This window comes from Sesamum indicum, linkage group LG12 (assembly GCF_026168435.1).
Source record: "Sesamum indicum cultivar Baizhima isolate 11 linkage group LG12, ASM2616843v1, whole genome shotgun sequence".
Lineage (NCBI taxonomy): Eukaryota > Viridiplantae > Streptophyta > Magnoliopsida > Lamiales > Pedaliaceae > Sesamum > Sesamum indicum.
In genome coordinates, this window is record NC_142668.1 from 17929638 (window position 1) to 17956772 (window position 27135).

A 27135-nucleotide genomic window follows, 5' to 3' on the forward strand; every position below is an offset into this window, starting at 1 on the left:
CCTAAAAAAAAAGTTGATGTTAGTTAAATAGAATTATCGTTTGCGGTTGTCATTTTCTTTTTCCCAAAAGCGTCGTGGAGAATCTAGAGATGCACGTTATTACATGTGCCTGTGAAAATCTTAATTATAGGAAACATGCAAGAGCACGTTAATAATATACTAAAGAAAAGAAAAGGCAAAAACTTTATTATTCTCTTGATCTTGTTTGGTCATGGAATACTGCCTATTCTTTTCGTTTAAGCTTCGTCCTTCCAACTACTGCAATACTTTCCGCAATGAAGTTGGAAAAGGTTGCCCCAAAAGATACCATTCAGAGTTCTGATATACATCAAATATTAAGTTCTGCGTACAAATTGATGTAGAACATCATACGCGGTTTCTTCACTTATTCTGCCACCAAAAATCTAAGAAATTTGACTTCTCACAGCCTTAATTTGGTGGTCACGTCGGTATAATCCATCTACAATCGAGGTGAAACATGCGGAGCATCCCAAGGCGCTGTAATGTGGGCACGCGTGATCTCCTTGATGGAACGACACCCACTCAGTGCCATAGTCAGCTCCAACTCGTCGTGAAGCATCTTAAGCATTTTTCTTACACCTGCCTCCCCGTAAGCTGCTAATGCGAAAACCACCGGCCGTCCGATCTTTAAATGGAAAATGTCAATATAAAAGTAGCATTAGACCCTTTCGATAAACTTCAGAAGAAACCCATGTTTTTCATACTTACAAATACACCAGATGCTCCAAGTGCTAATGCTTTAAAGACGTCTGTTCCACGCCTAATTCCACCATCCAGGAAAACAGGAACCCTACCCTGTGCAGCTCTCACAACCTGCAAGTTAAAAAAGATGTTATATATGTATCCACAATGGGTTTTGGGAGAGGAACTGTGTTCAATCAACGAGACGTTCACTTTCTGAAGACACAACCTCTTCCAAGGCCATTATGGTTGCAGGAACATAGTCTAGTTGTCGAGCTCCGTGATTGGACACAATAATCCCTGCTGCTCCAGCTTGAACGGCCAGACTTGCTAAATAATGCCAGAGACGATGCATATGAGAGAAAATCAGGAACTAAACCAGAGAATGGACAGGAAGAGAAGATACTTGAATCTGAGACATGGTCCCTACCATCCTCAGCAGTTAATACACCCTTCACCAGAATCGGCAATGTTGTGATTGACTGAAGCCACTTCACATCCTGTGCGGGGTAACGGAAGAAATTTTGAAGTTATATGTATTCCAGCAATTCTGCTAAGAATCATGGGAGAGGAACAGCATTCATTTTGACCTTCCAGTTAAGAGACCGGTCAACTTGGTCAGCAACATATGTAGCCAGTCCAGAGTCATTGGTCTGCGTTCATCCCAAACTGTTACTGAAACTAAAACAGAAGATAAACATAACTAAAAATACTCTTTTGACGTAATTTTGGTTGCAGTCACCCTATCTACTGTGCCGAGATCCAAGCCATCAAAATTCCTCAATGTCAAGTGGGTTGGCAAGGTAAATCTGTTACACGTGAATAAAGCTTTATAATTAGCCAAAAGTACAAATAGCTGAAGCAGGAATAAATTGGTTTTGACCAGCAAATTCATAGTAGAGTAATGAAACCACTCAACCAATTGAGTCAGTGTTGGAGCCTCTCCAGGAGAGGGAACAGACTCTAAAATCACCTGTTCTTGATGTCAGCTTCCCTCCGCCCTAGTCTTGGAGTATCAACTGTCAGAGCAATTGCCTTGAAACCAGCTTTTTCAGCCCTTCTCACAAGCTGTCGAACAACATTTCTATCTCTGTAAACCTAAGTGAGAGCAAAAAGATCTCCAATCAGGAGCAGTTTACAAGTTACTTTGCATTAAAGTAACATCCATCAACTATACAATACCACAATTTCAAACTTAGGAGAAACACAGAACAAAGAGAAATAGAGTAAAATAGTTGTAGCAGCAAAATGAGGACATGCATGGACTTAAACCCGTCAGGTGGCAAAAGTGTTTTGCATAACAGATTCTTTCCAACTTCAGCACATGGTACAGATAGTAACTGTAAATTCGTATGCCATAATTATGTGAAGTAGGATCAGATATATTTCATGAGTTTTGAAAATGTTATATGTTGATGAAATTGATAGGCAACATACTGAGCAATAAACAGACACAAAAGATGAAACTCTAACTTACATAGAGCTGAAAAAAACGAGTGCCAGGTCCAGTTGAGGCAACCTCTTCGACGCTGGATGTGGCCCAGGAGGATAATGTCTGGATGACATATCAATCATCAATTTAGGAGCATGGTTATAAAGGCAGATATCATGTTACAGTTTCTTGTAGCTGTTGTCCACATGCAATCAACCTAAATAAACATTTAACAAGCAGTAAAAAACAACATTAAAGGGCATAAAAATACAAACCATGATGGTACCAGCTGCTGATGCTGCCCTTGCTGTGGCAAGCTCTCCTGCACCAAAGTAGCATCTAACTTCAGAAAAGAAGTCACACAAAGCCCAAAATGAAAAGAAACATTGTCTGAACAAGCAACTGTGCCTATGCATCAGACAAAGAAAATAGAAGGTATCAAAGAGGCATATTTCATAAGTAATCTTCTTTATGTATATAGTGGCTCAAGGTTATGTGTTGGAAATGTACGTTCAGACATAAAAGGTCCAAGTGGAGTTGTATCTTGAAAGCAAGATCATTTGTTATGCCTAAAAGAGGCTTTTGTAGGAATCACATATATGCAGAATGAATTCCTACACAATAACTATTCCTTGGATTTGTCAACTCAAGATAAGACTTCCAGACGAGTTATGCATACCTGCAGGATGTGCCATCTTCTGCATGGCTGTTGGTGCAACCATGATGGGCATTGAGACCTTGAAGCCCAAAATCGTTGTGGTCATATCAATGTTGCTGACATCAACCAGAATACGAGGCCGAAACCTGTGCAAAGAACAAAATTTGAGTATTTGGCAACTGAACAGGACAACCAACAAACATCAGGGAAAAGATTGCTCTGTCCCTCATTTGTGAAAAATGTGAAGCAACAAATCCTAGAAAGATGGAAAAAAATTATCTTACGAGTACTCTAATGTGATGATGGAAAAACTTACAGTATCCTAGAAAATGCATTTCGATTCTCATGGAGAGTCCACTGGTCCTCTGCACCAGATGCATAATAGTCATAAACCATCTTGGGCAATTTCTCCCTTGCAACAGCCTCGAATTCCATAACATTAGTAATGCTTTCCATTTCTTGAGAAGTCATGTCAGCTTGAACTTGAACGCAGCTGTGGATGTTACTCAGAGGTCAAGAAAAAATCAAGATCACCTCCCACACAGACAAAGAAATTATAGAGACAGATGAAAGGCCTTATTTGAATTGAATCCCATTGATATAATGACCATAAGAAAAGTGGGAAGTTACTGATAAAGAATTGAAAAGAGAGTATGCCAGGTGTAGCCAGTAAAAACTAATTTCTTTCTCAATTTTCTCACAAAAGTTATAACCTGTCCAGAAAAATCACCTGTGTACCAAGCTAAATTTTCTGATCACAGTTTTGTTCTCCAAAGAAGAATGTCAATGATGCCCTCAAGATTCAAAATAAATGTATGATAATTTCAGTATACAAGATAAATCACTACTTCTAAACAATTTAGAAGCATCTAGCCTTTATGCGTAGGTTGCAAAGAGCGAGACATCATCATATTTACATGTATAACAGGCTAAAATGCTCATTAAAGACAGACATTGGATCGTTGTAAAAAATTTACAAACTAGATGCATTTTTCAGTATGATCAAAGAAATGGCAGCCATTCAGAAATTGAACTCTTGACCTTAAGGATTTACCACAGAATAAAGGGCGCAATCAAGAATCCGCAAATAAAATAAGCAATGCGTAATCATGAATGTTGGCATACCCACATTAACTACTGAGATCACCAAAAACCAAGTTAAGAACTACTATCAAAAGAACCAACATTTCCTGACAATAGAGTAACAAAATGAAATATTGAAAACATAATCCCCAGGATGGAAATGAAATCAGGTCCTGAAACAAATTTCCTTTCAATGGCGAATAAATTCAAAAATCTTGTTCAAAGCGTTAAATGAAAAAATAAAAACGATGAACAAAGTTGATCATACTGTCTATTCAGATAGATACACACATTGATTCATAACTCTGATAAAGGTGACGGGTATCATTAATCGCGCAAATCTTGTAAACATAAAACCCATGAAAACGAAATACACACCACAACAAGGAATGATCAACGGGGACCAGTTATTATACACGCCCACAAACAAATCACCATAGATAGAATAAAACGGAATAAGACCCAGATGGTTTAAATCATCAAAGAGAAAGAAACATGCAATGAACATAAAGGAATAGAAGCAAGAAAGTGGGTTGCACAAACCTATGCTGAGCGAAACCAAAGCGTATCAAGAATCAAGAATGGAGAGAGAGAGAGAGAGAGAGAGAGAGAATTCAACTACGATACGCCGTCGAGAAATAAAAACAAGAATCAACCTCTGAAACAGATGTGTGATGTGACATGGGGCACAGTAAAGAAAGGTCTAAACGACAGAAAGGGTGACAGGGTATACAGTTGCCATCTAAAACCCCTTTTTATCTACTCCCACTTCCACTAAAGTCCCACATATTAATCATTTTCAAATTAATAACCACTCTTATTATACTCTCTCTTTCCACCCAAATCTCATTATTATCTTCATAATCAATTTGGGAACCTCCAAAATACATCTCGTGTCCGATATATACACACACAGTCTTGATGAAATATCATTCCCGTCGTCAGATCTGAAATTGTAGTAAGCAATCTAGTGTTTGATGAGAATTAGATTATTGATTTTCCACCGGACAATGTAGTTCATGACTTGGTTGGTCACAATTTTGCAGCTCGTGTAGTGTGGAGGAGAGTGCTTACGTAGAATATGTCAGAACCGTTGTATGAACTTGATTTTCTATCATTTAACGATGAATTGGATTCCCACGTACTACTTTTTTATTAAAAATTTTTAATTTGAATCAATTTGGCTAAATTCAAACTGCGATAAGTGTAATACTCTACTATATGAATTGTGTACAGTTAAAAAAATGGAATGTGTTGCATTTTTTATGAAATTAATTAAATTTAAATAAGAATTTTTTCATTAATATATTCCATTTTTATGTTTTCCAAAACTGACGCGGAATGGGCTGCATTTATTTGATGATTTGTGGGCCATACAGCCCCACACCGCAGAATTAAGTAGGAGGATAAAGCGGAACTCCTTGAAACAAGAGAAGTACAGCTGGCAGAAAAGATATCATTTTGCAACTTCTGTATATCATGGGAAACAACAATTTTTGTATTTATCTCTCTCTTTCACACAACACAATCAATTGTGTGGAAACTCCATATGGGCCATGGATGATATGCAAAATCACGGGCCACATGGCTACATGATAAGCAATCTATATATAATTGGGCTTCTGGTTTATAGTGAGATTAGACAAATTGGATATCACAGAAGCCCAAGTTTATTGGGCCTTCTATACCATTCACAAATGGATGGACTGGACTCTAAGAATTGCAATGTGATTTAATTATGATGAGATAGTTGATAATTTCAAGAGAATTTTAAGGTATTCTTGGTGTGATTGAACTGTCATGTTGCAAACATCAAGTGGGAAGACTGAGTACCAATACAGTATACACGGCTCATAACAAAAGGCCAATAGAAATAAGCGTGGATCTGAGTCAAGACAAAAACATGACGCGACTTGGGAGGCAGAAATCGCATCTTTTTTACTTGTCAAAAGCTGAGGTCTCTATCTACAGTTAATGCTACTGTATACGACAATTTCTGCTTGATTTCTCTATTCAGATAAAAAAAAAAAGCTGCTAAAGAAAGTAACAATCTCTGATGGGACTCAACCAACACTCTTAAAATCCATGCATTACGGAGGCAAAGAATCAGAGACGACGAACGAAAACAAGATGAATAACGGGGAAAAAAAAAACCATCATAGCTCTTCTACCCATGTGCTCATCCACTTCCACTTCCGTTTACGAACCAAACAACAAAAGCAGCAACATTAGGACAGGAGGAAGGAGGACAAATTCTTTATCCTCATCATGACGATGACGGGCATTTGAACTTCTGTTACCATTGTACAGTTTTGGCTTCATGTCCGGGCTTTTCTCTGCCACAGTTTTGTTGCTTGCTGCAGGAAACATTGCGCTCGAGCAAAAAGGGTTCTCCAAGAATCTTGATGATGAAGAAGTACTTGTGTTCTTGTCCTGTGCCTCTTGATTAGTGCACAAACCATTGTTTTCTCGGATGTCAAGCCTCTTACCAAGCCTGTGTATGAAAGCTTGCGGAAATAACAGCTCTCCACTTAGCTGATTTCTGCTGAAATTTAGCGCATTCATACTTGGTAGCGTCCCTAATTCTGGAGGAACTGTACCATTGAGGCTGTTGTTATCCAAGAACAATGCAGTTAAGTTTGTCAAGTTTGAAAATGTGGCTGAAATTGGGCCTGTTAATCCACAACCCGAAAAGCTCAACACTCTGAGTTTGATTAGGGACCCAATAAATGAAGGGAAACTTGCATTTAATGGGTTGGCATCCATTATTAGGTACTGTAATTGCTGCAAACCTGACAGGTTTTCAGGGATGGGCCCCGTCAGAGAGTTATGGCTCAAATCCAACAAAACTAACCTCTTTAATTTCCCTAACTCCTGTGGAAGTCTTCCTTGAAGTTTGTTGGAGCTTAAATCAATCTTTTCGAGAAACTGCAGCCCGCCTGTTGATGTTGGCACCACTTCTTGCAAAGAGTTCCAGCTTATATCCAGAATGGCCAACTTTTCCAGTTTCCCGATCTCTTCAGGAATTGAACCTGTCAAATTGTTGTGACTGAGATCGAGATGCTGCAAGTTAGCAAGCCCTCCAATTTCTTTTGGGATTTCACCACTCAGATTGTTCTGTGACAGGCACAATATCTTCAGATTTGCAAGATTTGATATACTGGAAGGAATTTCCCCAGAGAGGCTGGGATTGGACTCAAGAGCCAAATGCTCTAGGAAAGACAGAGCTCCGAAGAGCGGTACTGTGCTCAAGGAAACTGGTGATTCGGTGAAACAATTTATCAAAGAAAGAGTTTTGAGGTAAGGCAATTTGAGGAGAGATTCTGAGATTTTAGCAGAGGTTTTGCAAGGTGGGGTAATAATATCTGGGCCAACATGAATCTTGGTGACATGAAAGATGAAAGTTTCTTCCAGAAGCTCACACTCCACACCCGGCCATGGAGTTTCAGTACATGGTTGGGGATGCATCTGGGCCCATGTCGGATCTTCCAAAAGAGAGCCCATCACCTCAAAAAGCCCAAATAGTTCCTCTTCTTCCATATCCACTCCATCACCAGCTCCAGCAGTATCAGAACACATCACTCCATTAGCTGCCAAAAACACAAGAAAACCCACAAGAACAAGAGACAGAAAAGCCATTGAGAGAAGAGGAACAAAATCTTCACACTCAAAGTTTGGTACATAAAATTGTGAAAGAACGAGATGCTTTATAAATCACAACATCTATCCGTTTCCAAAGTACAAGTACAGCTATATGAATATGAATATGATGTACAATTATGGGTTTGGCATGCACATGCAGCCTTATGTCAGTGATAAGGCTGCATGGAAAGTTATGGAAACCCTACGCTGTGCGCTTTGTTTGCCATATTAGGAACTATAAGTGTGATGGGATGCAAATGGATGAGACGGGTTGGGACTTGGGAGGGGAGCTACAGTTGACATACAAGGAAAGTAATTTGTCAGGACAGTCAAAATTTAACATTGTCATTCAAACACTGTGTTGTAATTTGATGGGACATGCCTCTGCATCCTCCCACACCACTTCTCATGACACCGACATCTCCCGCGCCTTTGCTGTTGCTTTAGACAACCCATATATGCTTGAAAAGCGGGCTTTCCTGATTCATAGCCCTTGGGCCGTTATCTATCCCTGTCCGAATTTTGGGGCTAAGCCCAAGAACATCGACCACGACCATAGTTAACATCTCTGTCCTTTATAGTAATTTCAAGTCTTCCTTTAATGTTTTTTTATAAAATAATTATTGCTTGGAGTTTTCTTACTGAGTCGAGTTTGCCTAAACATGGTTATGAAATAAACAACAGATCATTAGCTAATCTAACCACGCAACATAATCCAATTTATAAATAGACAACTGCCACATACCCACCCTCATACTTTATGTTGTCCCCCTTACCCAAATATTAAAACGCGACAATTCCCTACAATTTAGCGCAAATCTTGAATTTTCACTAAAAACAAAGACTACGAAATTATAATGTACACTTAAATTATTGCTACAAGTTAAAAAGATGTCCACATTATGAGAGTTCATAATCAATATTTTAACGATGAGATGGCTGACGTTGATTGAAATGTGGTATATATATCTCACAAACATCATACGTGGAAGAAACCCAACCAGCTATGTGGTATGATTGCGGCGCCACATCATCGAGATTTTTCTCCTAAAATAAATTCATACCAACACACCTGTTAGACCATAAATTTAGAATAAATAGGAAGTGAGGTCCACATTCATTATAATTAAATTAAATTATGTGCATAATAAGATGAGGATGTTTGCGCAGACTTTTTGATGATTGCCTCATTTACAAACGCTTAATTCGTGGACTTTAATAGCTGAAGCGATAAAGATTGAGCGACAACTTCGGCATTGGTTGCATAATCATGATAAATGTAATCTTAAATAACTTGATTGATTTAAGAAAATTTTTAATTGGTTTTAATTTGATTGAAATTTTAATTATAAATTATATTATATTTTTATTAGAAATAATATATATTATGCGCTAATATAATTTTTTAAAGATAAAGTAAATAATATAATTTTTATATATAACAAAAAAAAATGTAATAGAAAATTTTGAACTATATAGTACGAGCTGTTCAATCAATATTCAAGTATATATAGCTGGCTTTTTGGAGAGGAACATATATCACTACAAAAAAAAATTAGTGATTAAATGAATTAAATGATCCTTTTAATTGTAATTAGAAAAAATTAGTGGCAAGCTAATTATTTATTTAGTTGTCACTAAAAATAATTAGTGCGCGTGCAAATTAAGTGATAACTTAATAATAATAGTTACCTATTGTTACTGTATTTATGTTGTCATTGTAAATCCATCATTAAATTATTTATAGTGCCAACATTATGTATATTTTTTTGTCAATAATAGTTCTATAGTGGTAAGAGCAAAATAATTGTTACTTAATATATATTTTTGACAACAAATTTAAATTGTTAAGTAATATCTTATCAGTAATATTATATTTTATTAGGGTGTATGCCAAAGTTGTAGGCATTTTAAATTCCATAAAGGCATGAGGAAAAATCTGGAAAAACTAGGGTTAAGAACGTAATCTGAGTAACTCAATTATTAGCCAACTTTGCTCTCAAGTCCCTTTCCATGGAGATCCCCTATAAATACTCCTCTTCATGTACACCAACTCCACCAACCACCTTCATAAATCCCAACTCCTTCGCTTCATCACTATACATTTCAATTCGAAACCTCCCCCGCACTCCAAAAATGGCCATGCACTTTCTCAATTACACAGACCGGAATTCCCTCAATTACCAGAAATTCAAAAAGAATAATCCCAAGACCAATTCCAATATCCCCAAGTCCCTCTGCCCGTTCCTGTTATCTATTTTTGTTTACATTTTCGTGTTCTATGCCTTCAATCTCTCACCCTCAACCCTTTTCTGTACTACCAAATTCTGGTTTATTATGTGCAACACCCTCGTTCTCATCATTGCAACTGATTTTGGTGCCTTCTCCTCCTCAAAAGAAAATGATTTTTACGGCGAATATTATGTGAAAAACATTAATGTAAGAGCAAAGAGTTGTAGTACTGTTCCCTCTTTCCAGAGGCAATACATGAAAATTGATGAGAAAACAATGCCAAAAGATCAAATTGATGAAGAAGAAGAACCAGATGGAAAGATCATAGACATGGTAGCTGCTGATGATCATGTTAAGAATCAAGAATCCCTGGAAAATAAACCTGAAATTTCTGTAACCAATGAAAGAGATGATGATCAGGCAGAAAACCAGAATAACGACAAGTTCGAGAAAAACAAGGTCCAAGTACTGGTTAATGTGAGTTCTCTTGATGAAGTTAAAAATATTGGAGCCCGTGAAGTAAAGAAAAGGAAAGTTAAATGTGTTCGAAGCAATTCAGAGAAAGCAATATTGATGGCGGCGGTGGCGGCAGAAAGTGAGGAGAAAATGACGCCTCTGCAGAGGACATTGTCTGAGAGAGGCGAGGAGCCGGCGAGGTCTGAAGAAGACGAGTTTTCGAGCATGTCTGCTGAAGAACTAAACAGAAGAGTAGAGGAGTTTATTCGAAGATTCAACAGGCAGATTAGGCTTCAAGCAGCCAGGAACCAACAAATCCCTCGGATCATTTAGACAAGAGTTGCTCGTCATCACCATTTGTCTTGATCTTGTCTCCCCCTTGTGTTGTTTCCTGCATATGTGGCTCATGGCTTCCAGATCGTTGATAATTGCAGAGATTCTCTATATTTTTTTCGATTCATAGTTCTACTTAATTAACTAGCAATCATTTAAAACGTCGAAAAACCTAAAATAAAAATGAGCATTAACGTGATTAACTCTATTCGGATTCTGCTAATGGGCTTAAACTTAAAAGACCCGTATTACAGAACACCCAAAAAATCTCTATGCATGTATTGAAGCTGAGTACTGGAAGGTCTCTGTGTAATCTCTTACTGCTCTCAAGAAATAATGTGTGGAGAGAAGGCCGTCGAGTATTAAAATCAGTCCAAAAGACAAGCAAATAAGCCCAATCAAGATTATTTGGTTTCTAGAGTTCTCGGATCTGAGCTGAGGCCCAACATTCATATAAAAAGAAAAATCACCATAGCGTTTGGACTTGTGTTAATTTTGAGTGTTTCTTTTTGGTATTTTGGATAGAGATAAATAAGTATATTGGAGATAGATGGTATGTTTGGATTTGTATTTTGAGTTAATTTAAAATATTTTAAAATAAGTGGTGTAGGTTTGATGTTAGAATTTAGGAGATAAAAATCATTGTCCATTGTCAAATCATATCTCTTTTATATATATTTTTATATATAATTATATATATATATATAAATATTATATGTTTAATATTGTATTTTTTAAGAGACAAAAATTATTATTTATTGTCAAATCATTTCTATTTTATATTATATATAAATATATATAGAAAAAATTGAAAAATAAAAAAATACACAGATAAAATGTGAAAAATACAAAACAATATTGAATGTATTTTGTTTTGTCACGACAAATGACCTAACATGAAACCAAACATAGTGCACTAGTCTTGGTTTCATTTACAAGCTACTGAATAAGAATGTTTGGAGGCTGAATTTTAGTAAACATCTGTATAAAAGATTCCGTCTATTTGGTCTTGAAATAAAATGACAAGAAAAAGAAAAACACGGACATCTTGGCTGAAGTTGAAAACTCTTCTGGAAGCGCATAGTGTCTCTTCAGACACGTGCCTAAAGGCTCAGGTTCTTATCTCCTATTAAAGAAGCTGAAGAATCGAAGTACCAGTCATGGCGAAGTTGGGTTTTCTTATGTGTATGCCATCCCCACTCCCACCCCATCAAAATCGTCCACCTTCAAATTCAGACAACACCTTTTGTTTAACAAGACGACAATCTTTTATCTTTACCTCTTCTTTGCTGTCCTCTTTTTTGCTTATGCGTCAAAACCCAAATCTTTCCTCTTTTCCATCTGCCATTGCCCAAGAACTGGATGAACTTGATCAAGACGAAACTAGAGCCGTTAAAATCTTCCAGGTGTACGGTTAATAATTGTAATTTACATGTTTATCGTCTGTTTACTGTTAATTACAGTTTTACTTGTCATGAAGAAGAAGAAGAAGAAAGTCGCATTCTCTTAAAGAAACATCTTTTAACTTTGAAAGCATAGATTATATAATCTTGGAAAGAATTCTGGATAATGCGTTGTCCCTTGGGATTTCTTCACTCTTTTCTTGATTGTCTTTATTTCAAGAACGTGAGGTGGTATTAATTTATCCTTGTACGGCACAGAAGTAATCCAGAGCGAACACAAGAACTTCGATTTGACTCAAAACAAAAGTATTGCTATTTTTCCTCTTTGATATGATTAATGCAATGGGGGGAGAATTTACAACTTCCCATATAGTTCTTAATCTGCTTCTGTGAGTATCATAAGTTTGAAATCATCTAGTCCAACGGTTCTTGATCTATTTATATTAGTCAAAAGAGTTGTAAATTGAAATAATACTGGTAGAATCCTATATTTTAATTTTGTTTTTTGTTCACCGAACTTGATAGATGTTGACTTCTCGTTTTCATTTCAACTTGGTATTCTCTCTGTCAACTGAAGTTGTGAACTAGTTCTTCTCCTTCTCACTAAAGTTTGCTTTAAATTGTAGGAAACTTCATCCTGTGTTGTTTTCATCAAGGACCTTGAATTAACTAAAACAACAAAGAGCACTTCTGAAGTTGGGCTAGCTGAGGAAGAGAACGCAAAAGTGGAAGGGACTGGTTCTGGTTTTGTCTGGGATAAGTTTGGTCACATTGTGGGTTCTTATCATTTTTGTCCTAATATTTCAACTCGACATTACAACATATGCATGTTTTGATTTGTCTTTATCCTCTTTATACATTCCTTTTAATCTTATACCACTTTTCTTTTCCAAAATTTTATCATTCAACTTCTTATTGTCCAGAGTAGTAATCATTTTGTCTTAAACCAATCATTTATTTCAACAGGTAACTAACTATCATGTAGTATCCAAATTGGCGACAGATAGAAGTGGCTTACAACGTTGTAAGGTTCTATTTATGTGTTTTTTATTACACTACCTTGTAATCTTGTACTTTGTGTCTCAACGGAGTGTCAGCAGTAATTCTTCAGTTCATTTAACATTTTCTTTTCATCACATAAGAATGTTTTTTATTTGTACGCTTTTCCAGGTATCTTTAGTTGATTCTGCAGGCAACAACTTTACTAGAGAAGGCATTCTCATTGGTTTTGATCCAGACTATGACCTGGCTGTTCTTAAGGTGCTAATTACCAAATGAGACTAGATATCTTTAGGCATCAATTTTAGTTATACATTTGAGACGAATAAGGATTTGTACAAGTAATTTGTCCTGGAGGTATAAAATTTAGCAGTTAAAGGTAAAAGGTGTTTACGTAGTTACAACCAATTATTGCTATTGCAAGCAGTATTAACTCTCAACATATAATCGTACCGAATTCCTGTTGGCAGGTTGATGCGGTAGGAAATGAGTTAAACCCAGCAACTATCGGCACATCTCATGAATTACAAGTTGGGCAGAGCTGCTTCGCAATTGGAAATCCATATGGATTTGAGAACACTCTAACTACAGGGGTAATTTTGTGAGAAATGTGAAGTCGGTTGTATTTTGATCGGAACATTTAATTAATACTCAAGGCACTTTTACTGGCGCGGATTCAGAGATAACTGAATCGACTGAGGACGGGAACTTAAATTTCTTGTTTACTTGGCACCTACTGGACCTGCAGAAGAGACATTGTTTAAGGGGTCCAAATTTCATTGATGGCTTTGTTATGACTTAATTCAGCTATTGCAGGTTATCAGTGGATTAGGCAGAGAGATACCGTCTCCAAATGGAAGGGCCATTCGAGGAGCAATCCAAACTGATGCTGCTATTAACGCTGGTAATTCTCGAATTTCTTGAAGATTCATGTGACTTTCTGGTGGAAATTTTGCAAGTAGAACCATGGTTCTGGCATGAAAAACTACTGATATTCTGATGATGCTTAACGGCACTGGTTGTTTTCCTATTTCTAACTTGGATAATCTGTTGTGGTGCACCAAATCTTCAGTTCTGATGCATATATCTCATTGCAGGGAATTCAGGTGGACCGCTAATTGATTCATATGGCCATGTTATTGGAGTCAATACAGCAACATTCACTCGCAAAGGTGAAAATTATCTTTTGTACTTGCTACATGATTGATTTTTTCTTTTTTTATATAAGAAACAAATTTTATTTGGGAAGTATATGAATGATAATAATTTGCCCCTGTATTTAATCAAATCGGAATGAACATAATTTTGGAACCATAATGCAGGTAGTGGAATATCCTCTGGGGTGAATTTTGCAATCCCAATTGACACAGCTGTCCGCATTGTGCCTTACCTTATTGTGTATGGAACTCCATATACTGACCGTTATTGAAAGCCATTTGCTCCCTGTTACTATCAACTTCCAGCTAAGTGGCTTCCAGAGATGATAATGTGCTGTGTAAATGTTACAGGCATGCAGTGGAAGACATCGATAATTTTTACTTTTCTTGTTCTCCGGCTTCTGTTTTATGGGTACGGAGAGGGAGGAGAGTTATCCATGTTCATTAATGACCGAATCCTGCATGAGCTGCTCCTTGTGCAAGTATGTGGATTAATATGGTTTATATCCGTATAATCTTGAGCCCGGCAGTTTAATACTTCATTCATACTGAAAGTGTAATTATCAAAGCAAGTTGTGTGTGTAGGTGAATTTTAGCCAGAAATGAATACATGAACAAAAAAGAAAATTAGTTTATTGGCCATTTATGAGTTGTGCCGATGGCTTAATGCCTCAGTATGTTCAAACACCTTACCATTTCTTGTGTATTTCATGCATTTTGTGAAATCGGGATTAACCCTGGAAAATCTCTTTGATAACATTTTCTAGGGGAAGATTGCCCACACTCTTCCTTAAATTATTATACATACAGATCATTTGCTAAATGTTTTTCTTTTACTACAAACTTCTTTTCTTCTTACATATTATAAAAGTTAATGTGCATACGTGAATATTCCAACAGCTGTATATTAATATAAATTATGCATATTTAAATCATTATAGCCATTGACGACATACATATATACATATTTCATTCTTTCTAAAGATATGCTCAGACACAAGTAAGAAATTAAGAACATTGCCGAAGAATCAGATTTGGATGTGTATGCCATCGGATGTTACTGAAACAAGAAAAGAACTTACTGTAAAGCAGAAAAGTTTATCAAAGAAGCTTGAATTCATAGCTAAGTACATCGCATTAATTCACATGGAACTACTGGATAAAATCCTCTTATCTGGAGCAGGTTTGTTACTTTTGCTCCTTGAGGGATAGAAGAGACATGTGTTCTTCAATGGAGCAATCCACATGACAAGAAGTTCGACAAGAGAAAGGGATAAGAATGAGACCGACACCCCTATGTTCCATTGGGGACGGAGAAGATCGTCTGGTGCTTCGATACTCCAGTGCATCTTGAAGAATAATGTTCCCTTGCTTATCCATGCAATAAAATATTCCTACAAAGAACCTTCCGTCCTTGATTCCAACCAGCATTCGACGATGTATCAGTTTCTTTGCTTGGGTAACATATTTGGAGGTTGTTTGTTTTGAAACATCAGAGCTTTCCACCTGATTCGAAGATGTTCCTGCTTCCGGTGCACTGTTCATCACTGCTGTTGATGAAACCTGACAAATCCAACATCAAGTGGAAGGTGCATAACAACATTCTTGAAAGTATATTCTGAAAAAGAATTTTATTCCCAGGAAAAGGTTGTGAAATAAGATAATCTTCAGTTTCAACTATTAACAAAACATAGCCATTAGAGTCTAAATGCATAACTCAGCTGTAAGAAGTGACTAAGAACTTGTTGATAATAGGACTCAGGAGTTCAATTCATCCCAGTGCTATAGCAGTTTCCACATCATTTAAATACTGGAAGAAGAAAAGGGGTGGTCCTACAATTCCTCCAAACAATACAGAATGGCAACAACCTTATAATTCTACTGTGGACTTTCCAAGTGCCCAGTACAGTTTTTGTTACCAAGAATGAATACCGCTGTCTATCATTACTAAACATGCATTTGCAAGGCATATTCATTTGCCTTAACTTACTTGTTTTACATAGTAGACTCACGTGTCATGGTAAAAACACTGGATTAAAAGATTGACCCAGCTTAAGCTGCTGGATAGTCGTAGGTAATGTTTTCTTGCACATAAACAGAAAATCTGTTACTCTTGCATCCTTAAAATAAACTAGAAACGGTTACACGGAAAACTTCCAAGCATCCAGCATAGTCTTAATATTCATAAATTAGGAAACAACAATTCCAACTAAGAGCAAAGACGTTCACAATAATACTCTATCAATCAAATGGAATGTCGGCAAGCATGTAATTTTCTCTTTTGCCCAATAACAAAGTATTAAGAGTACCACTAGGGGTGGCAACAAGTCAATCTCGAACTCGAGCTCGATTTGTCCACCTCGAGCTCGAGCCCGATTTGTCCACCTCGAGCTCGAGCCAATGAATTAAACAAGAATCCAACAACAAGAATTAAACAAATAAAGAATTAAACAAATCAATGTGCCCCTGAATCCAATTAGTATGATAATAGAACTTTAATCTTACATGTAAACTGCTACAACAGTCATGAACTTTCACCCTTTCTTCAACTTGTTTTGGTTATAGAAAATAGAAGATACTAAAAACACACCCAAACCCAAGAAAAAGAAGAATAAGTAAAATGCAACAGAGAAAGAAGGATTACCTGGAAGTCGTACTCGTTGCCGACTTGCCGTCCTTGTTGCCGTGAATTTGGGGCTAGGGTTCTAAGAGTTGGGTTTGGGGAAGAAATGAGAGAGGAGAAAGAATGGAGATAGAAAGAGAAAGAGAGAAAGAAAAAGGAAGAAGAAACGAGAAAATGAGAGAGAAAGACGTTCACAATAATACTCTATCAATCAAATGGAATATCGGCAAGCATGTAATTTTCTCTTTTGCCTGATAACGAAGTATTACGAGTACCACCTTCGATTCTTGAGGAAACAAACTACATTTTTTTATTCTTATTTTTAAATTTTCGTTTTGCACCTGAATAAATTGCATTATGAGGGAAACTCTTCAATCCCCATGGATGGAGGGTATCTAGGGGCAATGGAAATTCAGCAGCTAAACTACAAAACGGGAGGAGTCTGCGAAAATTTGTCTCAGACTCTCGAGGACATCAATATTCCAATTTAGGGCAAAATTAATATTACAGCGAATATACACTTGAATTCAAGGATAACTCACCCGATTAATCTCACCAGAAAGCAGTTCAAACTAGTCGAAGATTTCAACCTTCAATGGCTTCTCAAACGAACAAGCAGTTTTCACTGAATCGCCAGACAAGCCGTCAATTCGGCTTCTGTGTATACGGTCTGTTTGGGCCTCCGAAAGTTGAGCGGTTACGTTTACTTTTTTGTTTTAGTCTTAATTTCGAAATTGAAAGTGGGTTGGAACCCATTTAATTCGGACCTATTTAAACTCAAACCAATTTAAGATTAATATGTTTGTTTTCATTTTTAAATTATTTTCAAGACAAGTTAAAATATATTTAATGTTTGTCATCATTCAAAAATATCTTATTTAGATATTTTTAACTGTTTTAGCATAAATACATATATATATATACACACACATATACATAAATTTATATAAAAAACACATGATTTGACAATAAATAGTAATTTTTGTCTCCCAAAACACAACATGAAACATATAACACTTATTTTAAATTATCTTCAAAAACAAATAAAAAAATACATACTATCTCTAGCACACAATTATTTATTTTTATTTTTCTCTCTCTATCTCCATAAAACACTCAGAAAACGAATCCAAACATTATGTAAGTTTTTGCCAGAGTTTTGAAAAAGTGCTTTTTTATTTTTTATTTTAAAAAAAATATTTTTAAAATATTTAAAATGTCGATTTCATTTTTAATCTATCAAAAAGAATACTTTTAAGTCAAAAGCTATAAACATTAAGGTCTGCATTCGTTTTTTTGTAAATAAACTTAATATCATTTTAACTATTTTACTCTCATTATAATAATTTTAATTTAGCTATGATTCATTAAAAAAATATAATTTTTTCAATAATGCAAGTTTAATTATTGTGCTCATCAATAGTTGTATTATTCAATATGAGCATTATTAAATTAAACAATTATTTTTTATTAATGTTTTGAAACACATAAATACGAGATCTACAGATTGAAATAAAATTTATTATTTTTTTGTGTGAAAAATATTTATTATTGACAAACAACAAGTGCAAGTATATGCAAATATGATATCTTTTTATGACACAAGGCAAGATGGTATTTAATAAATTAAGTTTGTTTGAAAGTAATTTTTTCTTAAAAACTATTCAATTTAGGTTTTATCAAAATTTTTTATATATAAATACTATCTATTTTTTATTTTGCTACAAATTTTAACTTTTTCTATAAAAATTACTTCCAAAAAATAAAATTTTTTCGCAAACGCTCTCTAAGTGCTTTGAGGAAAGTATTAAAAAAAAGTGGACAATTACACCGTCCTCCCATAAAGTTTGGTGTAAGTATGCGTATACTCGACGCGGTTTGAAAAATTAAATTAGTATCTTTTATGTTTGATTTCGTTCAATAAATAATTTCAATCGTTAGTCAAATTTCAACTAACTTGCTAATATTATAATATATATATATTTATTTAATTTGTAATTAGTTAGTAATAAGTTAATTGATGGTAAATGTTAATTTTTTATTTACTTTTTTGCTAATATTAGTAAACTTCATTAATATTGACTAACAAATTGATGTATTTATTGAACAAAAATATTTTTTTTAAAAATAATAAATAAATTTTTTAAATTATATAAAATTTATGTATAATTACACACGCCACCACGAGATGGCATTGTATGATTCCTAAAGAATTGGTAAATTTCAAGAATTGTATGTCAAACAACATGACCAAATATTTAAATCTTATGATAAAATGTGGCAGCAACTCGAAGATATGTGAATAATTAAGTCTAACCACCATAATCAAATTTATTTTCATTTACCATCCTCTTTTATTTTCCTATGCTCCTTTTTTTTTATGATTGTCTTGCCATATTTATCTTTTCATTCTTATAGGCTTTCTCTTTTTTATTTACTACCTCACTCTACCAGCATTCGATGTTATTTTATTATTGCTATTAAGATTATTTATATTTAAACCTCTACTAAAAATATAAAATTACACTTTAAAAAAAAATCTATGTTTACATTCCTTCTTAACATTCATAAGTAGAAAAAATTATATAAATTTTCAATTTTATCCCTCATTAAACGTTTGCATATAACCATTTGTACTTATAAGGAAAAAAATATAATTATATTAACCCAACTCCATATATATATATATATATTACATTTATCATTTGATAAATATGAAAGTATATATAGGTGTTGGATAAGGAACAAAATTAAAAATTTATATATATATATATATTACATTTATCATTTTATAAATATGAAAGTATATATAGGTGTTGGATAAGGAACAAAATTAAAAAATTATATATATTCTTGGCTTACATCAACATTTTTATAGTTTCAGAACTAATTTGGAAAAAAGTATAATCTTACATTTTTAAAGAGGGTATAAGTGTAATTAACCTTTGTTATCTATACTTCTATACTATATATTAAGAGTATATTTGATTAGGGTGAAAAGTGAGAATATAAAATAAGTGGAAGTAAAAATAAAAGTATAAAAGATAATTTCTTATTTGGTTAGGGAAAAAAGATGGAGATAAAGTAAAATTCGATGTATATAAAATTTCTACGGAGTCCAGTTTTGTTTTCGTTCAAAATTCGGCAAAAAAATTAAAATATACGCCAAAAAAACAAAAAATATAGCTTTATATCTCCCTTATTTTTTATATGCTTTTTTTCTTCCTTTTTTTTCCCCCTCACCCAATAACTTCTATATTTTCTCCTCTATTTATAAGTGGTAAAATTATTTTTTTCAAATACTCTTATTTCTATAAATTTTTTTTTTAAAATTATTTATTTTTTATCATAATTATATTATATTGTTATTATCTCTACAACAAATTTGCGAAGTCCAACTCGTTATTATAATCATTCCCATAGAATCGCTTTATTTAACATAACGTATCCGACCAATTAGTACAGTAGTATGCTGTATCTTTTGTATGCATATGCTTCCTTAATTCGATTTTAGGGGATTACTTCCATCAGGTATACTTCTTGATTTAGGGTTTTGCATCGGCCAGGTCTCATCACTTCGCGTATTTTCATTTCTTGGTTCTTCTTCTTATTCTTCTTGATTTTTGGAATAAAGAGTCTCGTTGCTTAAATTGGTTGTTTTTTTCTTAACATGTAGTGATTCTTAATTGTTGTTTGCTTCCATGTTCTTCAATTATTCGCCCGCATCAGTTCAACGTTTCTTGAGATTCTTGATTTTTGTTCGCCCGCGTAATTGTGTGCAATTTCTCTTTTTTCTTGATTTATTTTTTTCTCTGACTCTCTCTTAAAGAACGCATTCGGGTTTCTGTTATGAGAAAGAGTTTTGGATGCAATAATCCTTTTTTATTATATTCTTTGTCAAAGCTATATGATGAGCAATATTCTGGTCCTTTGCTTTTAAAGATTTTTGGTTGGTAGTAGAATTCTGGAGGGAGAAAAAGTGAAGATCAATAATCAAGTATTTCATTCAATACTCATGTGAGCGTCGGTGTATATTTTATGTTTATCTACATGGTTTTGTTGGAGTTGTTAGTACTTAATTTTGATTCGAGCAATTATTATTGTGTTCAGAGGTAAGACTAGTGTAGTCTGCAATGGGTGAAAGTGGGAAGCGTCCTCGTTCACATAGGGATGATGCAGATGGGAAGAACCAGAAAAGGAGAACTGATTGGGAAAGAGACAGAGATGAAAAGGGAAATGATGAACTAGTAGTCTACAGAATTCTGTGTCCTGATGGTGTTATTGGGAGTGTGATTGGCAAGAATGGAAAAGTAATAAATTCAATTCGACAAGAATCGAGAGCAAAGGTCAAGGTGGTGGACCCATTTCCGGGGGCTAAAGATAGAGTCATCACAATTTATTGCTATGTACGTGAAAAGGAAGATGTTGAGGTCGATGAGGAATTCAATGATAACGAACCTCTTTGTCCTGCACAAGATGCACTCCTGAAGGTGCATGCAGCAATTGCCAATGCTGTTGCTGTACTTGGAGAATCTGACAGAAAGAAGAAAGATAAAGATAAGGAGGAATGCCAGCTTCTCGTTCCATCTAGCCAGTCTGCTAATATCATTGGGAAATCTGGTGCAACTATTAAGAAACTAAGAAGCAAGACAAGAACAAACATTAAGGTTACTGCCAAGGATGCCAGTGATCCGGCTCACGCTTGCGCCTTGGAGTTTGACAATATTGTTCTGGTTAGTTATCTTTTTGGTGCACGCCAATTCAGTTCAAGCTCGAATACCAAATAGTAATTCCAAAACTCTGAAGGATCTATTTTGAAGCATTCCTATTCTGTTTCTATATCATTATTTATTTCCTTTTATGTGATTAGATATGGTAACCATTACCAATGCAGCCTGTGTTATTATTTGATAATGTCTTCTTAAACCTCTGATAGATCTCTGGTGAGTCAGATGCAGTTAAGAAAGCACTTTATGCAATTGCTGCGATCATGTACAAGTTTACGCCAAAGGAAAGTATTCCTCTTGAGACTACTATACCTGAAGCACCGCCAAGTATCATCATTCCATCAGATGTTCCCATATACCCTGCCACCGGACTTTATCCAAGTGTAGATCCTATTAACCCTGCTAGACCAGTGCCTTCCATTTTAGGTCCTTCACATGCACCAGATATCCCTGGTTATGCTGATGCCGGGACTACATGGCCAGTGTATTCATCTGCTCTTCCTGTGGTTTCTGGTTATGGCGGTGCATCACGTGCCGAGGAGTTATTTATAAAATTGTTGTGCCCATCTAACAAGATTGGCCGTGTTATTGGCAAAGGTGGAAGTTCCATTAGAAGCATAAGGCAAGATAGTGGTGCTCGTGTTGAGGTTGAGGACCCCAAATCTAATCACAATGAGTGTGTCATCACTGTGATCTCAACAGAGGTAGTTCAGATATCTTGTGGATATAGTTATGGAGGCAATACTTCTTTCCGGATTACGTTTTTTTATTCATATTATGATTAGATCACTTCACAACTTATACACTCATATGATGATTAGATAACTTTGTAACTTATACACTCATATTATGATTAGATAACTTCACAATTTATACACATGTATATAACTTGCACCTGGTTATCAGGATGCGATGCATGAATTTATGGATTCTGAATCATGTATTATAACAAGGACATGAATGCTAGTTTTATCTCGCACATGTTTAAAGAAACAATCTGTTGAAGGTGATAACTGTTTGGCAGAACTCTGTAAGATCTTGATCATCCGTTGCAACTTCTTTTATCTATTTCTTTAAGAAAGAGTTTTTGATGTATGCTTTAGCCGCCCTCTTTAGGCTGGCATCTAGAAGTTCAGGGAAATGAACACTTGTTAACCAGATGGACTGCACCATTATCTTGTTGAAAGCAACTACCTCTAATTTTTGTCGTGGACCTTCCAAATAATTCATAGAACAGATGTGGACCCTTTTTCTCCCTTCATGATGCACATAATAGTCATTCAGTGACCTGCTTTACATTTTCTGCACGTATCAATTTGTTGATTTTGTGTAGTCTTTTTTTGATTTGTCTCCCATTGTATTACCTGGTACTGCGTTTGTTTTGGCAGTCATCAGATGATCTGAAATCCATGGCGGTTGAAGCTGTGCTATTGTTACAAGCAAAGATAAATGATGATGATGACGACACTGTAACAATGCGGCTCCTTGTTCCTTCAAAGGTTATTGGTTGTATCATTGGGAAAAGTGGTTCTATCATCAATGAGATCCGCAAAAGAACTAAAGCAGATATACGAATTTCCAAAGGCGAAAAGCCTAAGTGTGCTAATGAAAACGATGAACTTGTTGAGGTCTCTACATTTGATTTGTGTTATCGTAGTTATTTGACAATATTTTGTATTGGATTAATGCAAAATTTATGTTGTGTAGATTTTTGGACAAGTTGGTAGTGTCAGAGATGCACTTATTCAGATTGTTTTGAGGCTCCGAGATGATGTCTTAAAGGATAGAGAAGACATCCTTAGTTCTTCTGCTGGTGTTGAGCCATTATACGCCGGTGGTGGTTCTCTTCCAATGTCATCAGTTTTGCGCAGTGTGTCATCTGGTGCTGCTTTGGGTTATGATCAAAGGGTGGATACTGGAAGTGGGTTGGGATTGCTTTCTTCCAGTGGATATGGATATGGGTCCTTATCGGTATGCATCTATCTCGAATATACTGATTGCTATGTTCTTCAGACATGCTTACTTGAAAATGGAAAAGAAACTAATGAAGATAGAGAATTATGCAGCTCTCTTGATTGGCATCTTTTTTCTGGTCTTTAACAAACTAGCTGCATTATCATTTATATTACTTTAATGTGAAGCAAGCAATTGGTTTTTGTACTGTGTCAACTGCTCGAGCAAATTAGTGATTTATCTCATTAGTGGTTTTGCCATTTTGCTGTTGGGAGATAATAAGTTCAATTCTTGATAATTTGAAAACTAGTTAAAAACATGAGAGCATTGTCCTGATGTAAAGATTTTATATAATCTTGTTAATTGGGGCTGCCTAAGAAAAAATATAAACAAAGAGGAAGAGTTGTTTTTATTCGGATTGATTTAGGAGAATGTTATTATGGCATATGTGTCTATTATGCTGCAACAGCCATCTGCTTTGGTAGTAACAGTTGCGAATTTCTTTTGCCTTTTTGCCTTTTAAGGTCGTTGAAGATAATTAAGAAACTATTTTTGATAGTTTTAATGCAATCCTACATGTGCTTGCAACTGCAAAATTCTGTTTTTATTTATCGCTTTTATTTTTTAACTTCATTGCCGTTGGTCCATCACCTTTTTCCCTAACTTGTGGTTCCTCTGTGAAGATAGGAGACAATGGCTATGGATCATTATCTTCTCATTCATCATCACTGCATGCAGGGTTAGTATAATGTGTCTTAAATTTATTACTCTGAACTTATTTCCTTCTTCCTGAAAGTATGTATATGATTTATGGCCTTTTAAATCAGGTTGCCTCCACCATCTACTCTGGAAATGGTTATCCCTGCACATGCAGTTGGAAAAGTCATGGGAAAAGGTGGCACAAATATTGACAATATCCGTAAGGTAATTGTTATTTTGACACAAGAAAAATTAGAGAACTTGAGATTTTCCTCTTTTTGTTGGTTTTAGTACTAGAAAGGAAAGTATATATGTGTCCTATGAGGTTTCAGGCTTCTTGATTGTGCGTTCTTTCATAATAAATCTTCTTGTTGCTCCCCGCCATACCTCCCCGCCAACAATGACTGAAACAAGAGAAACTAGTCTTTTGATCCACAATTTAGCATTATATATATATTTTTTCTTTTCATTTCTCTTCTATGCTATTCTTCTACAGCACACACATTTCAGTTACGTTGCCTGCATTGGTTGAGATGCCAAAAGCTACCCCTATTCTCTATTCTGTGATCAACAGCTTGGTAAACTTGCCAATTAGAATTTATCCTTCTAGGCTTGGGCTGTCTTGAAATGCTAGTGGTTGGTGATTACCTGAACTTGACATTTTTAGTGGTAGTTCCTCTAGTTGCTTTCTTCCGAGGAACATTTCTGAAATTGCAAACTTTGAAAATGATTGGACTCTGCTTGGAGTAAATGCATTTCCCTGTCTCAATGATGTTCGTGTTCCCCTATTTGTGTGACGGGGCTATCATTTTCTGTGTGAAATTTGCATTTGATGTTTGTCATGGTTATCACATTTTATTTTTGGATGCTTTCATTCTCTTCCAGATTTCTGGAGCAGCCATCGAGATTTCAGATTCCAAATCCTCCCGAGGCGATCGTGTGGCTTTGATATCAGGGACCACTGAGCAGAAGCGTGCTGCTGAAAACTTGATTCAGGCATTCATTATGGCCACTTAAGTTATGGGAATAGTTGACTCTGTTGAAGTCGGGACTAGCTCGCAGGGTTTCATAATTGTTACTTCATCCTTGCCCTTTAGGTTCCTTCAAGGAGATTAATTTAGTTCTTAAGCCTGGTGAACTCTCTCCTCCTCTATAGGAAATCTTATGAAGATGCTTCTGAAAGCTGATTGCATGCTCAATTTTCAGGAGGTACTGCATCTTGTTGTGCTGCAAGATAAAGATACATTCATCTGCAGCATCATCATCAGTTCATAGGAGAGTTTCTTTCCTTCCGTAGTACTGATCAGATTCTCTTCTGCAAATCTATGCCCGAGATTGCTTTTCGCTCATGATTTGATGTTAAGTTGTTTTTCAAAATCATAATACATGAATCCTCTATATTTTCCTTCTTGTTTTCTGCTGCTTCTTCTGTCTAGCTGATGTGCCCTTGGTCAAGGTCTATTCCTTGTATGCCTGTTCCTCTCTCTTAATATGTACAGAAGTAAGTTCAGAACAAGATCTCTCCTAGTAGAATGCATGTGCTTCTGATAGTATCTCCCCCCCAATATGAATGCTCTTGCGTGATAAGTATCTATCTCAGCGATGACCTTTGCAATTTGGACTGCCCATTTGTTGAATGACTTGCAAGGATTTCCTTGTTAGTTATTGTTAATTAATCTAACTTAATGTCCCTTATTTTTTGTACTTTTATGACCATCTCCAATATCTTTCCTCAAATCCTATACAAATTATTTTCACACCCTATTCTGCCTTGTAAGAATTAGAACCAAGGTTATATTGCTCTTAATTATCAGGATCAGCTACCTGTAGCTTTCATCTAGTTCCTCAGTTTACTGTAATATGAGTATCACTTAATCCGACCTTCAGCCACTGGGAATGGGATGGTTAATATAATGACTCTATGTAACATCAGGTATGCTCAACACCACCCTCGTTTTCTGCTGCTCTGTGTGGATTTCTGATTCCATTTGGCTTCAACAGATCAAAGTGAATGCAGCTGTTGGTTCATGTGTATTTAGCAGTAGATGAAACTAATTCCTCTTTATAACTAATAGGAGGGTGCTCGTGGATTGAGTAGCTGATGAAATTACTTCTATTTAAACTAATGGAACAGTTTCCCTCTCCCAATTTGTATCTCTTCATTAGAGATGGCAATGCATCCGGATTCTGGCTCACCAGGTCCAGGATTTTGGTATTTTGGACCCATCTCGAACCTGATCTCTTTAATATTTCTTATATTTTCTTATCAGATATATATGTACTTGTATGATGTATGTTTATGCATGTATTAAAAAATGTGTGCATCTAATTTATACTCACATATAACACATAAAAATAATACTTTTATGAATAAATAATGATATAGAATAGTTTGTACATTTAATGTATATAAAAGTAACAAATATTTTGAGATTTTTTATATTTTAAAGCCTGAAATATACACATATATATGAAAAAGTTAGTTGTTTCTCATAACATTATATCATATTCAGGAACTAGAAAGTTAAGATAGTATTATGTTAATAAGTATACTTTTAAATATTCTAAAAAATATTATTAATTGGGTCTAGAGGGTCTAACCTACCTACCAGGTCTCAGGTTGGGGGAGGGGGGGAGTGGTTCTCGGCTTTTGGCCCGTCCAAACCTGGTCTATTGCCATCTCAGCTCTGAAGTAAAATTTATAAAGATGAAGGATTCAATTACTTTGGCTTCTTCCAAGATTTATACCTTCTTGTTGTGTTCTTTCGTCAGTTTGCTGCATGATCTGTCGCCAGCAAGTTCATGAGGTTGAGTCTATTTTAACTCAAAACAAAAGGAAAATCTCTTCTCCCTATTAGTTTCCCCATAACGATAACAAGCAATGCCATATCATCTGCCGGTGTTCTAACCTTAATGATTTTTACTATTACCATTTTCTGCTTTTTAGTAGGCTTCGAATCCATTTTGTGCATGCTTGAGCTTACTTTCCACTGATCCACAATGTGTGGAAGTGGTCTCTGCTCAATTATCAGCCGT

General features: G+C 35.4%; 6 protein-coding genes across 13 annotated transcripts; 3 read left to right on the plus strand and 3 right to left on the minus strand.

Moving 5' to 3' along the window:
• Positions 1-157: 157 nt before the first annotated feature.
• Positions 158-4579, minus strand: GOX3 (Aldolase-type TIM barrel family protein). Of its 3 annotated transcripts, none has more exons than XM_011098284.3 (12): positions 4419-4579; positions 3109-3285; positions 2814-2938; positions 2410-2456; positions 2180-2257; positions 1676-1800; positions 1445-1511; positions 1293-1355; positions 1133-1202; positions 932-1032; positions 730-834; positions 158-646 (listed from the first exon to the last, which is right to left on the minus strand). In XM_011098284.3, exons 2-12 carry the CDS (start codon positions 3261-3263, stop codon positions 461-463), a joined length of 1122 nt encoding a protein of 373 aa, XP_011096586.1. In that variant the 5' UTR covers positions 3264-3285; positions 4419-4579; the 3' UTR covers positions 158-460. The 3 variants fall into 3 exon arrangements, with proteins under 3 accessions (XP_011096586.1, XP_011096587.1, XP_011096588.1); XM_011098285.3 differs by lacking the exon at positions 4419-4579 and adding an exon at positions 4254-4412; XM_011098286.3 differs by lacking the exon at positions 4419-4579 and adding an exon at positions 3523-4245.
• Positions 4580-5761: 1182 nt separating this feature from the next.
• On the minus strand, positions 5762-7883 carry LOC105175736 (uncharacterized). Its single transcript, XM_011098287.3, has one exon. The coding sequence runs from the start codon at positions 7512-7514 to the stop codon at positions 6075-6077; it is 1440 nt and encodes a 479-aa protein (XP_011096589.1). The 5' UTR covers positions 7515-7883; the 3' UTR covers positions 5762-6074.
• Positions 7884-9573: 1690 nt separating this feature from the next.
• On the plus strand, positions 9574-10665 carry LOC105175927 (uncharacterized). Its single transcript, XM_011098575.3, has one exon. It carries the CDS (start codon positions 9654-9656, stop codon positions 10536-10538), a length of 885 nt encoding a protein of 294 aa, XP_011096877.1. The 5' UTR covers positions 9574-9653; the 3' UTR covers positions 10539-10665.
• An 893-nt stretch (positions 10666-11558) lies between these two features.
• DEG5 (DEGP protease 5) lies at positions 11559-14784 on the plus strand. The gene is made up of 8 exons (XM_011098288.3): positions 11559-11944; positions 12568-12714; positions 12908-12970; positions 13112-13201; positions 13411-13533; positions 13757-13844; positions 14038-14112; positions 14263-14784. The coding sequence occupies exons 1-8, from the start codon at positions 11699-11701 to the stop codon at positions 14367-14369; spliced, it is 939 nt and encodes a 312-aa protein (XP_011096590.1). The 5' UTR covers positions 11559-11698; the 3' UTR covers positions 14370-14784.
• Positions 14785-15154: 370 nt separating this feature from the next.
• Positions 15155-17459, minus strand: LOC105175738 (Small nuclear ribonucleoprotein family protein). Of its 2 annotated transcripts, XM_011098289.3 has the most exons (3): positions 17263-17458; positions 16742-16802; positions 15155-15660 (listed from the first exon to the last, which is right to left on the minus strand). In XM_011098289.3, exon 3 carries the CDS (start codon positions 15640-15642, stop codon positions 15286-15288), a length of 357 nt encoding a protein of 118 aa, XP_011096591.1. In that variant the 5' UTR covers positions 15643-15660; positions 16742-16802; positions 17263-17458; the 3' UTR covers positions 15155-15285. The 2 variants fall into 2 exon arrangements, with proteins under 2 accessions (XP_011096591.1, XP_011096592.1); XM_011098290.3 differs by lacking the exon at positions 16742-16802 and having other exon boundaries at positions 17263-17459.
• Positions 17460-20118: 2659 nt separating this feature from the next.
• On the plus strand, positions 20119-25509 carry LOC105175739 (RNA-binding KH domain-containing protein). 5 transcript variants are annotated; one of them, XM_011098291.3, is made up of 8 exons: positions 20119-20251; positions 20831-21453; positions 21657-22151; positions 22836-23075; positions 23155-23418; positions 24084-24139; positions 24228-24324; positions 24985-25509. In XM_011098291.3, the coding sequence occupies exons 2-8, from the start codon at positions 20854-20856 to the stop codon at positions 25114-25116; spliced, it is 1884 nt and encodes a 627-aa protein (XP_011096593.2). In that variant the 5' UTR covers positions 20119-20251; positions 20831-20853; the 3' UTR covers positions 25117-25509. The 5 variants fall into 5 exon arrangements, with proteins under 5 accessions (XP_011096593.2, XP_011096596.2, XP_011096595.2 ...); XM_011098294.3 differs by having other exon boundaries at positions 24088-24139; XM_011098293.3 differs by having other exon boundaries at positions 20217-20286.
• Positions 25510-27135: the final 1626 nt, after the last annotated feature.

What these genes read in the sequence shown, in the direction of transcription:
- LOC105175739 (XM_011098291.3), top strand. Translation starts at nt 20,854, where the DNA reads ATGGGTGAAAGTGGGAAGCGTCCTCGTTCACATAGGGATGATGCAGAT. An exon ending in ATGGATATGGGTCCTTATCG is followed by an intron (nt 23,419 to 24,083) that starts GTATGCATCTAT and finishes TCCTCTGTGAAG; the next exon opens with ATAGGAGACAATGGCTATGG. An exon ending in TCATCATCACTGCATGCAGG is followed by an intron (nt 24,140 to 24,227) that starts GTTAGTATAATG and finishes CTTTTAAATCAG; the next exon opens with GTTGCCTCCACCATCTACTC.
- LOC105175927 (XM_011098575.3), top strand. Translation starts at nt 9,654, where the DNA reads ATGGCCATGCACTTTCTCAATTACACAGACCGGAATTCCCTCAATTAC.
- LOC105175736 (XM_011098287.3), bottom strand. Translation starts at nt 7,514, where the DNA reads ATGGCTTTTCTGTCTCTTGTTCTTGTGGGTTTTCTTGTGTTTTTGGCA.
- LOC105175738 (XM_011098290.3), bottom strand. Translation starts at nt 15,642, where the DNA reads ATGAACAGTGCACCGGAAGCAGGAACATCTTCGAATCAGGTGGAAAGC.
- GOX3 (XM_011098284.3), bottom strand. Translation starts at nt 3,263, where the DNA reads ATGACTTCTCAAGAAATGGAAAGCATTACTAATGTTATGGAATTCGAG. An exon ending in CTCGTTTTTTTCAGCTCTAT is followed by an intron (nt 1,801 to 2,179) that starts GTAAGTTAGAGT and finishes GCTCTCACTTAG; the next exon opens with GTTTACAGAGATAGAAATGT. An exon ending in ATCTCGGCACAGTAGATAGG is followed by an intron (nt 1,356 to 1,444) that starts GTGACTGCAACC and finishes GGATGAACGCAG; the next exon opens with ACCAATGACTCTGGACTGGC.
- DEG5 (XM_011098288.3), top strand. Translation starts at nt 11,699, where the DNA reads ATGGCGAAGTTGGGTTTTCTTATGTGTATGCCATCCCCACTCCCACCC. An exon ending in GTGGCTTACAACGTTGTAAG is followed by an intron (nt 12,971 to 13,111) that starts GTTCTATTTATG and finishes ACGCTTTTCCAG; the next exon opens with GTATCTTTAGTTGATTCTGC. An exon ending in TGATGCTGCTATTAACGCTG is followed by an intron (nt 13,845 to 14,037) that starts GTAATTCTCGAA and finishes ATCTCATTGCAG; the next exon opens with GGAATTCAGGTGGACCGCTA.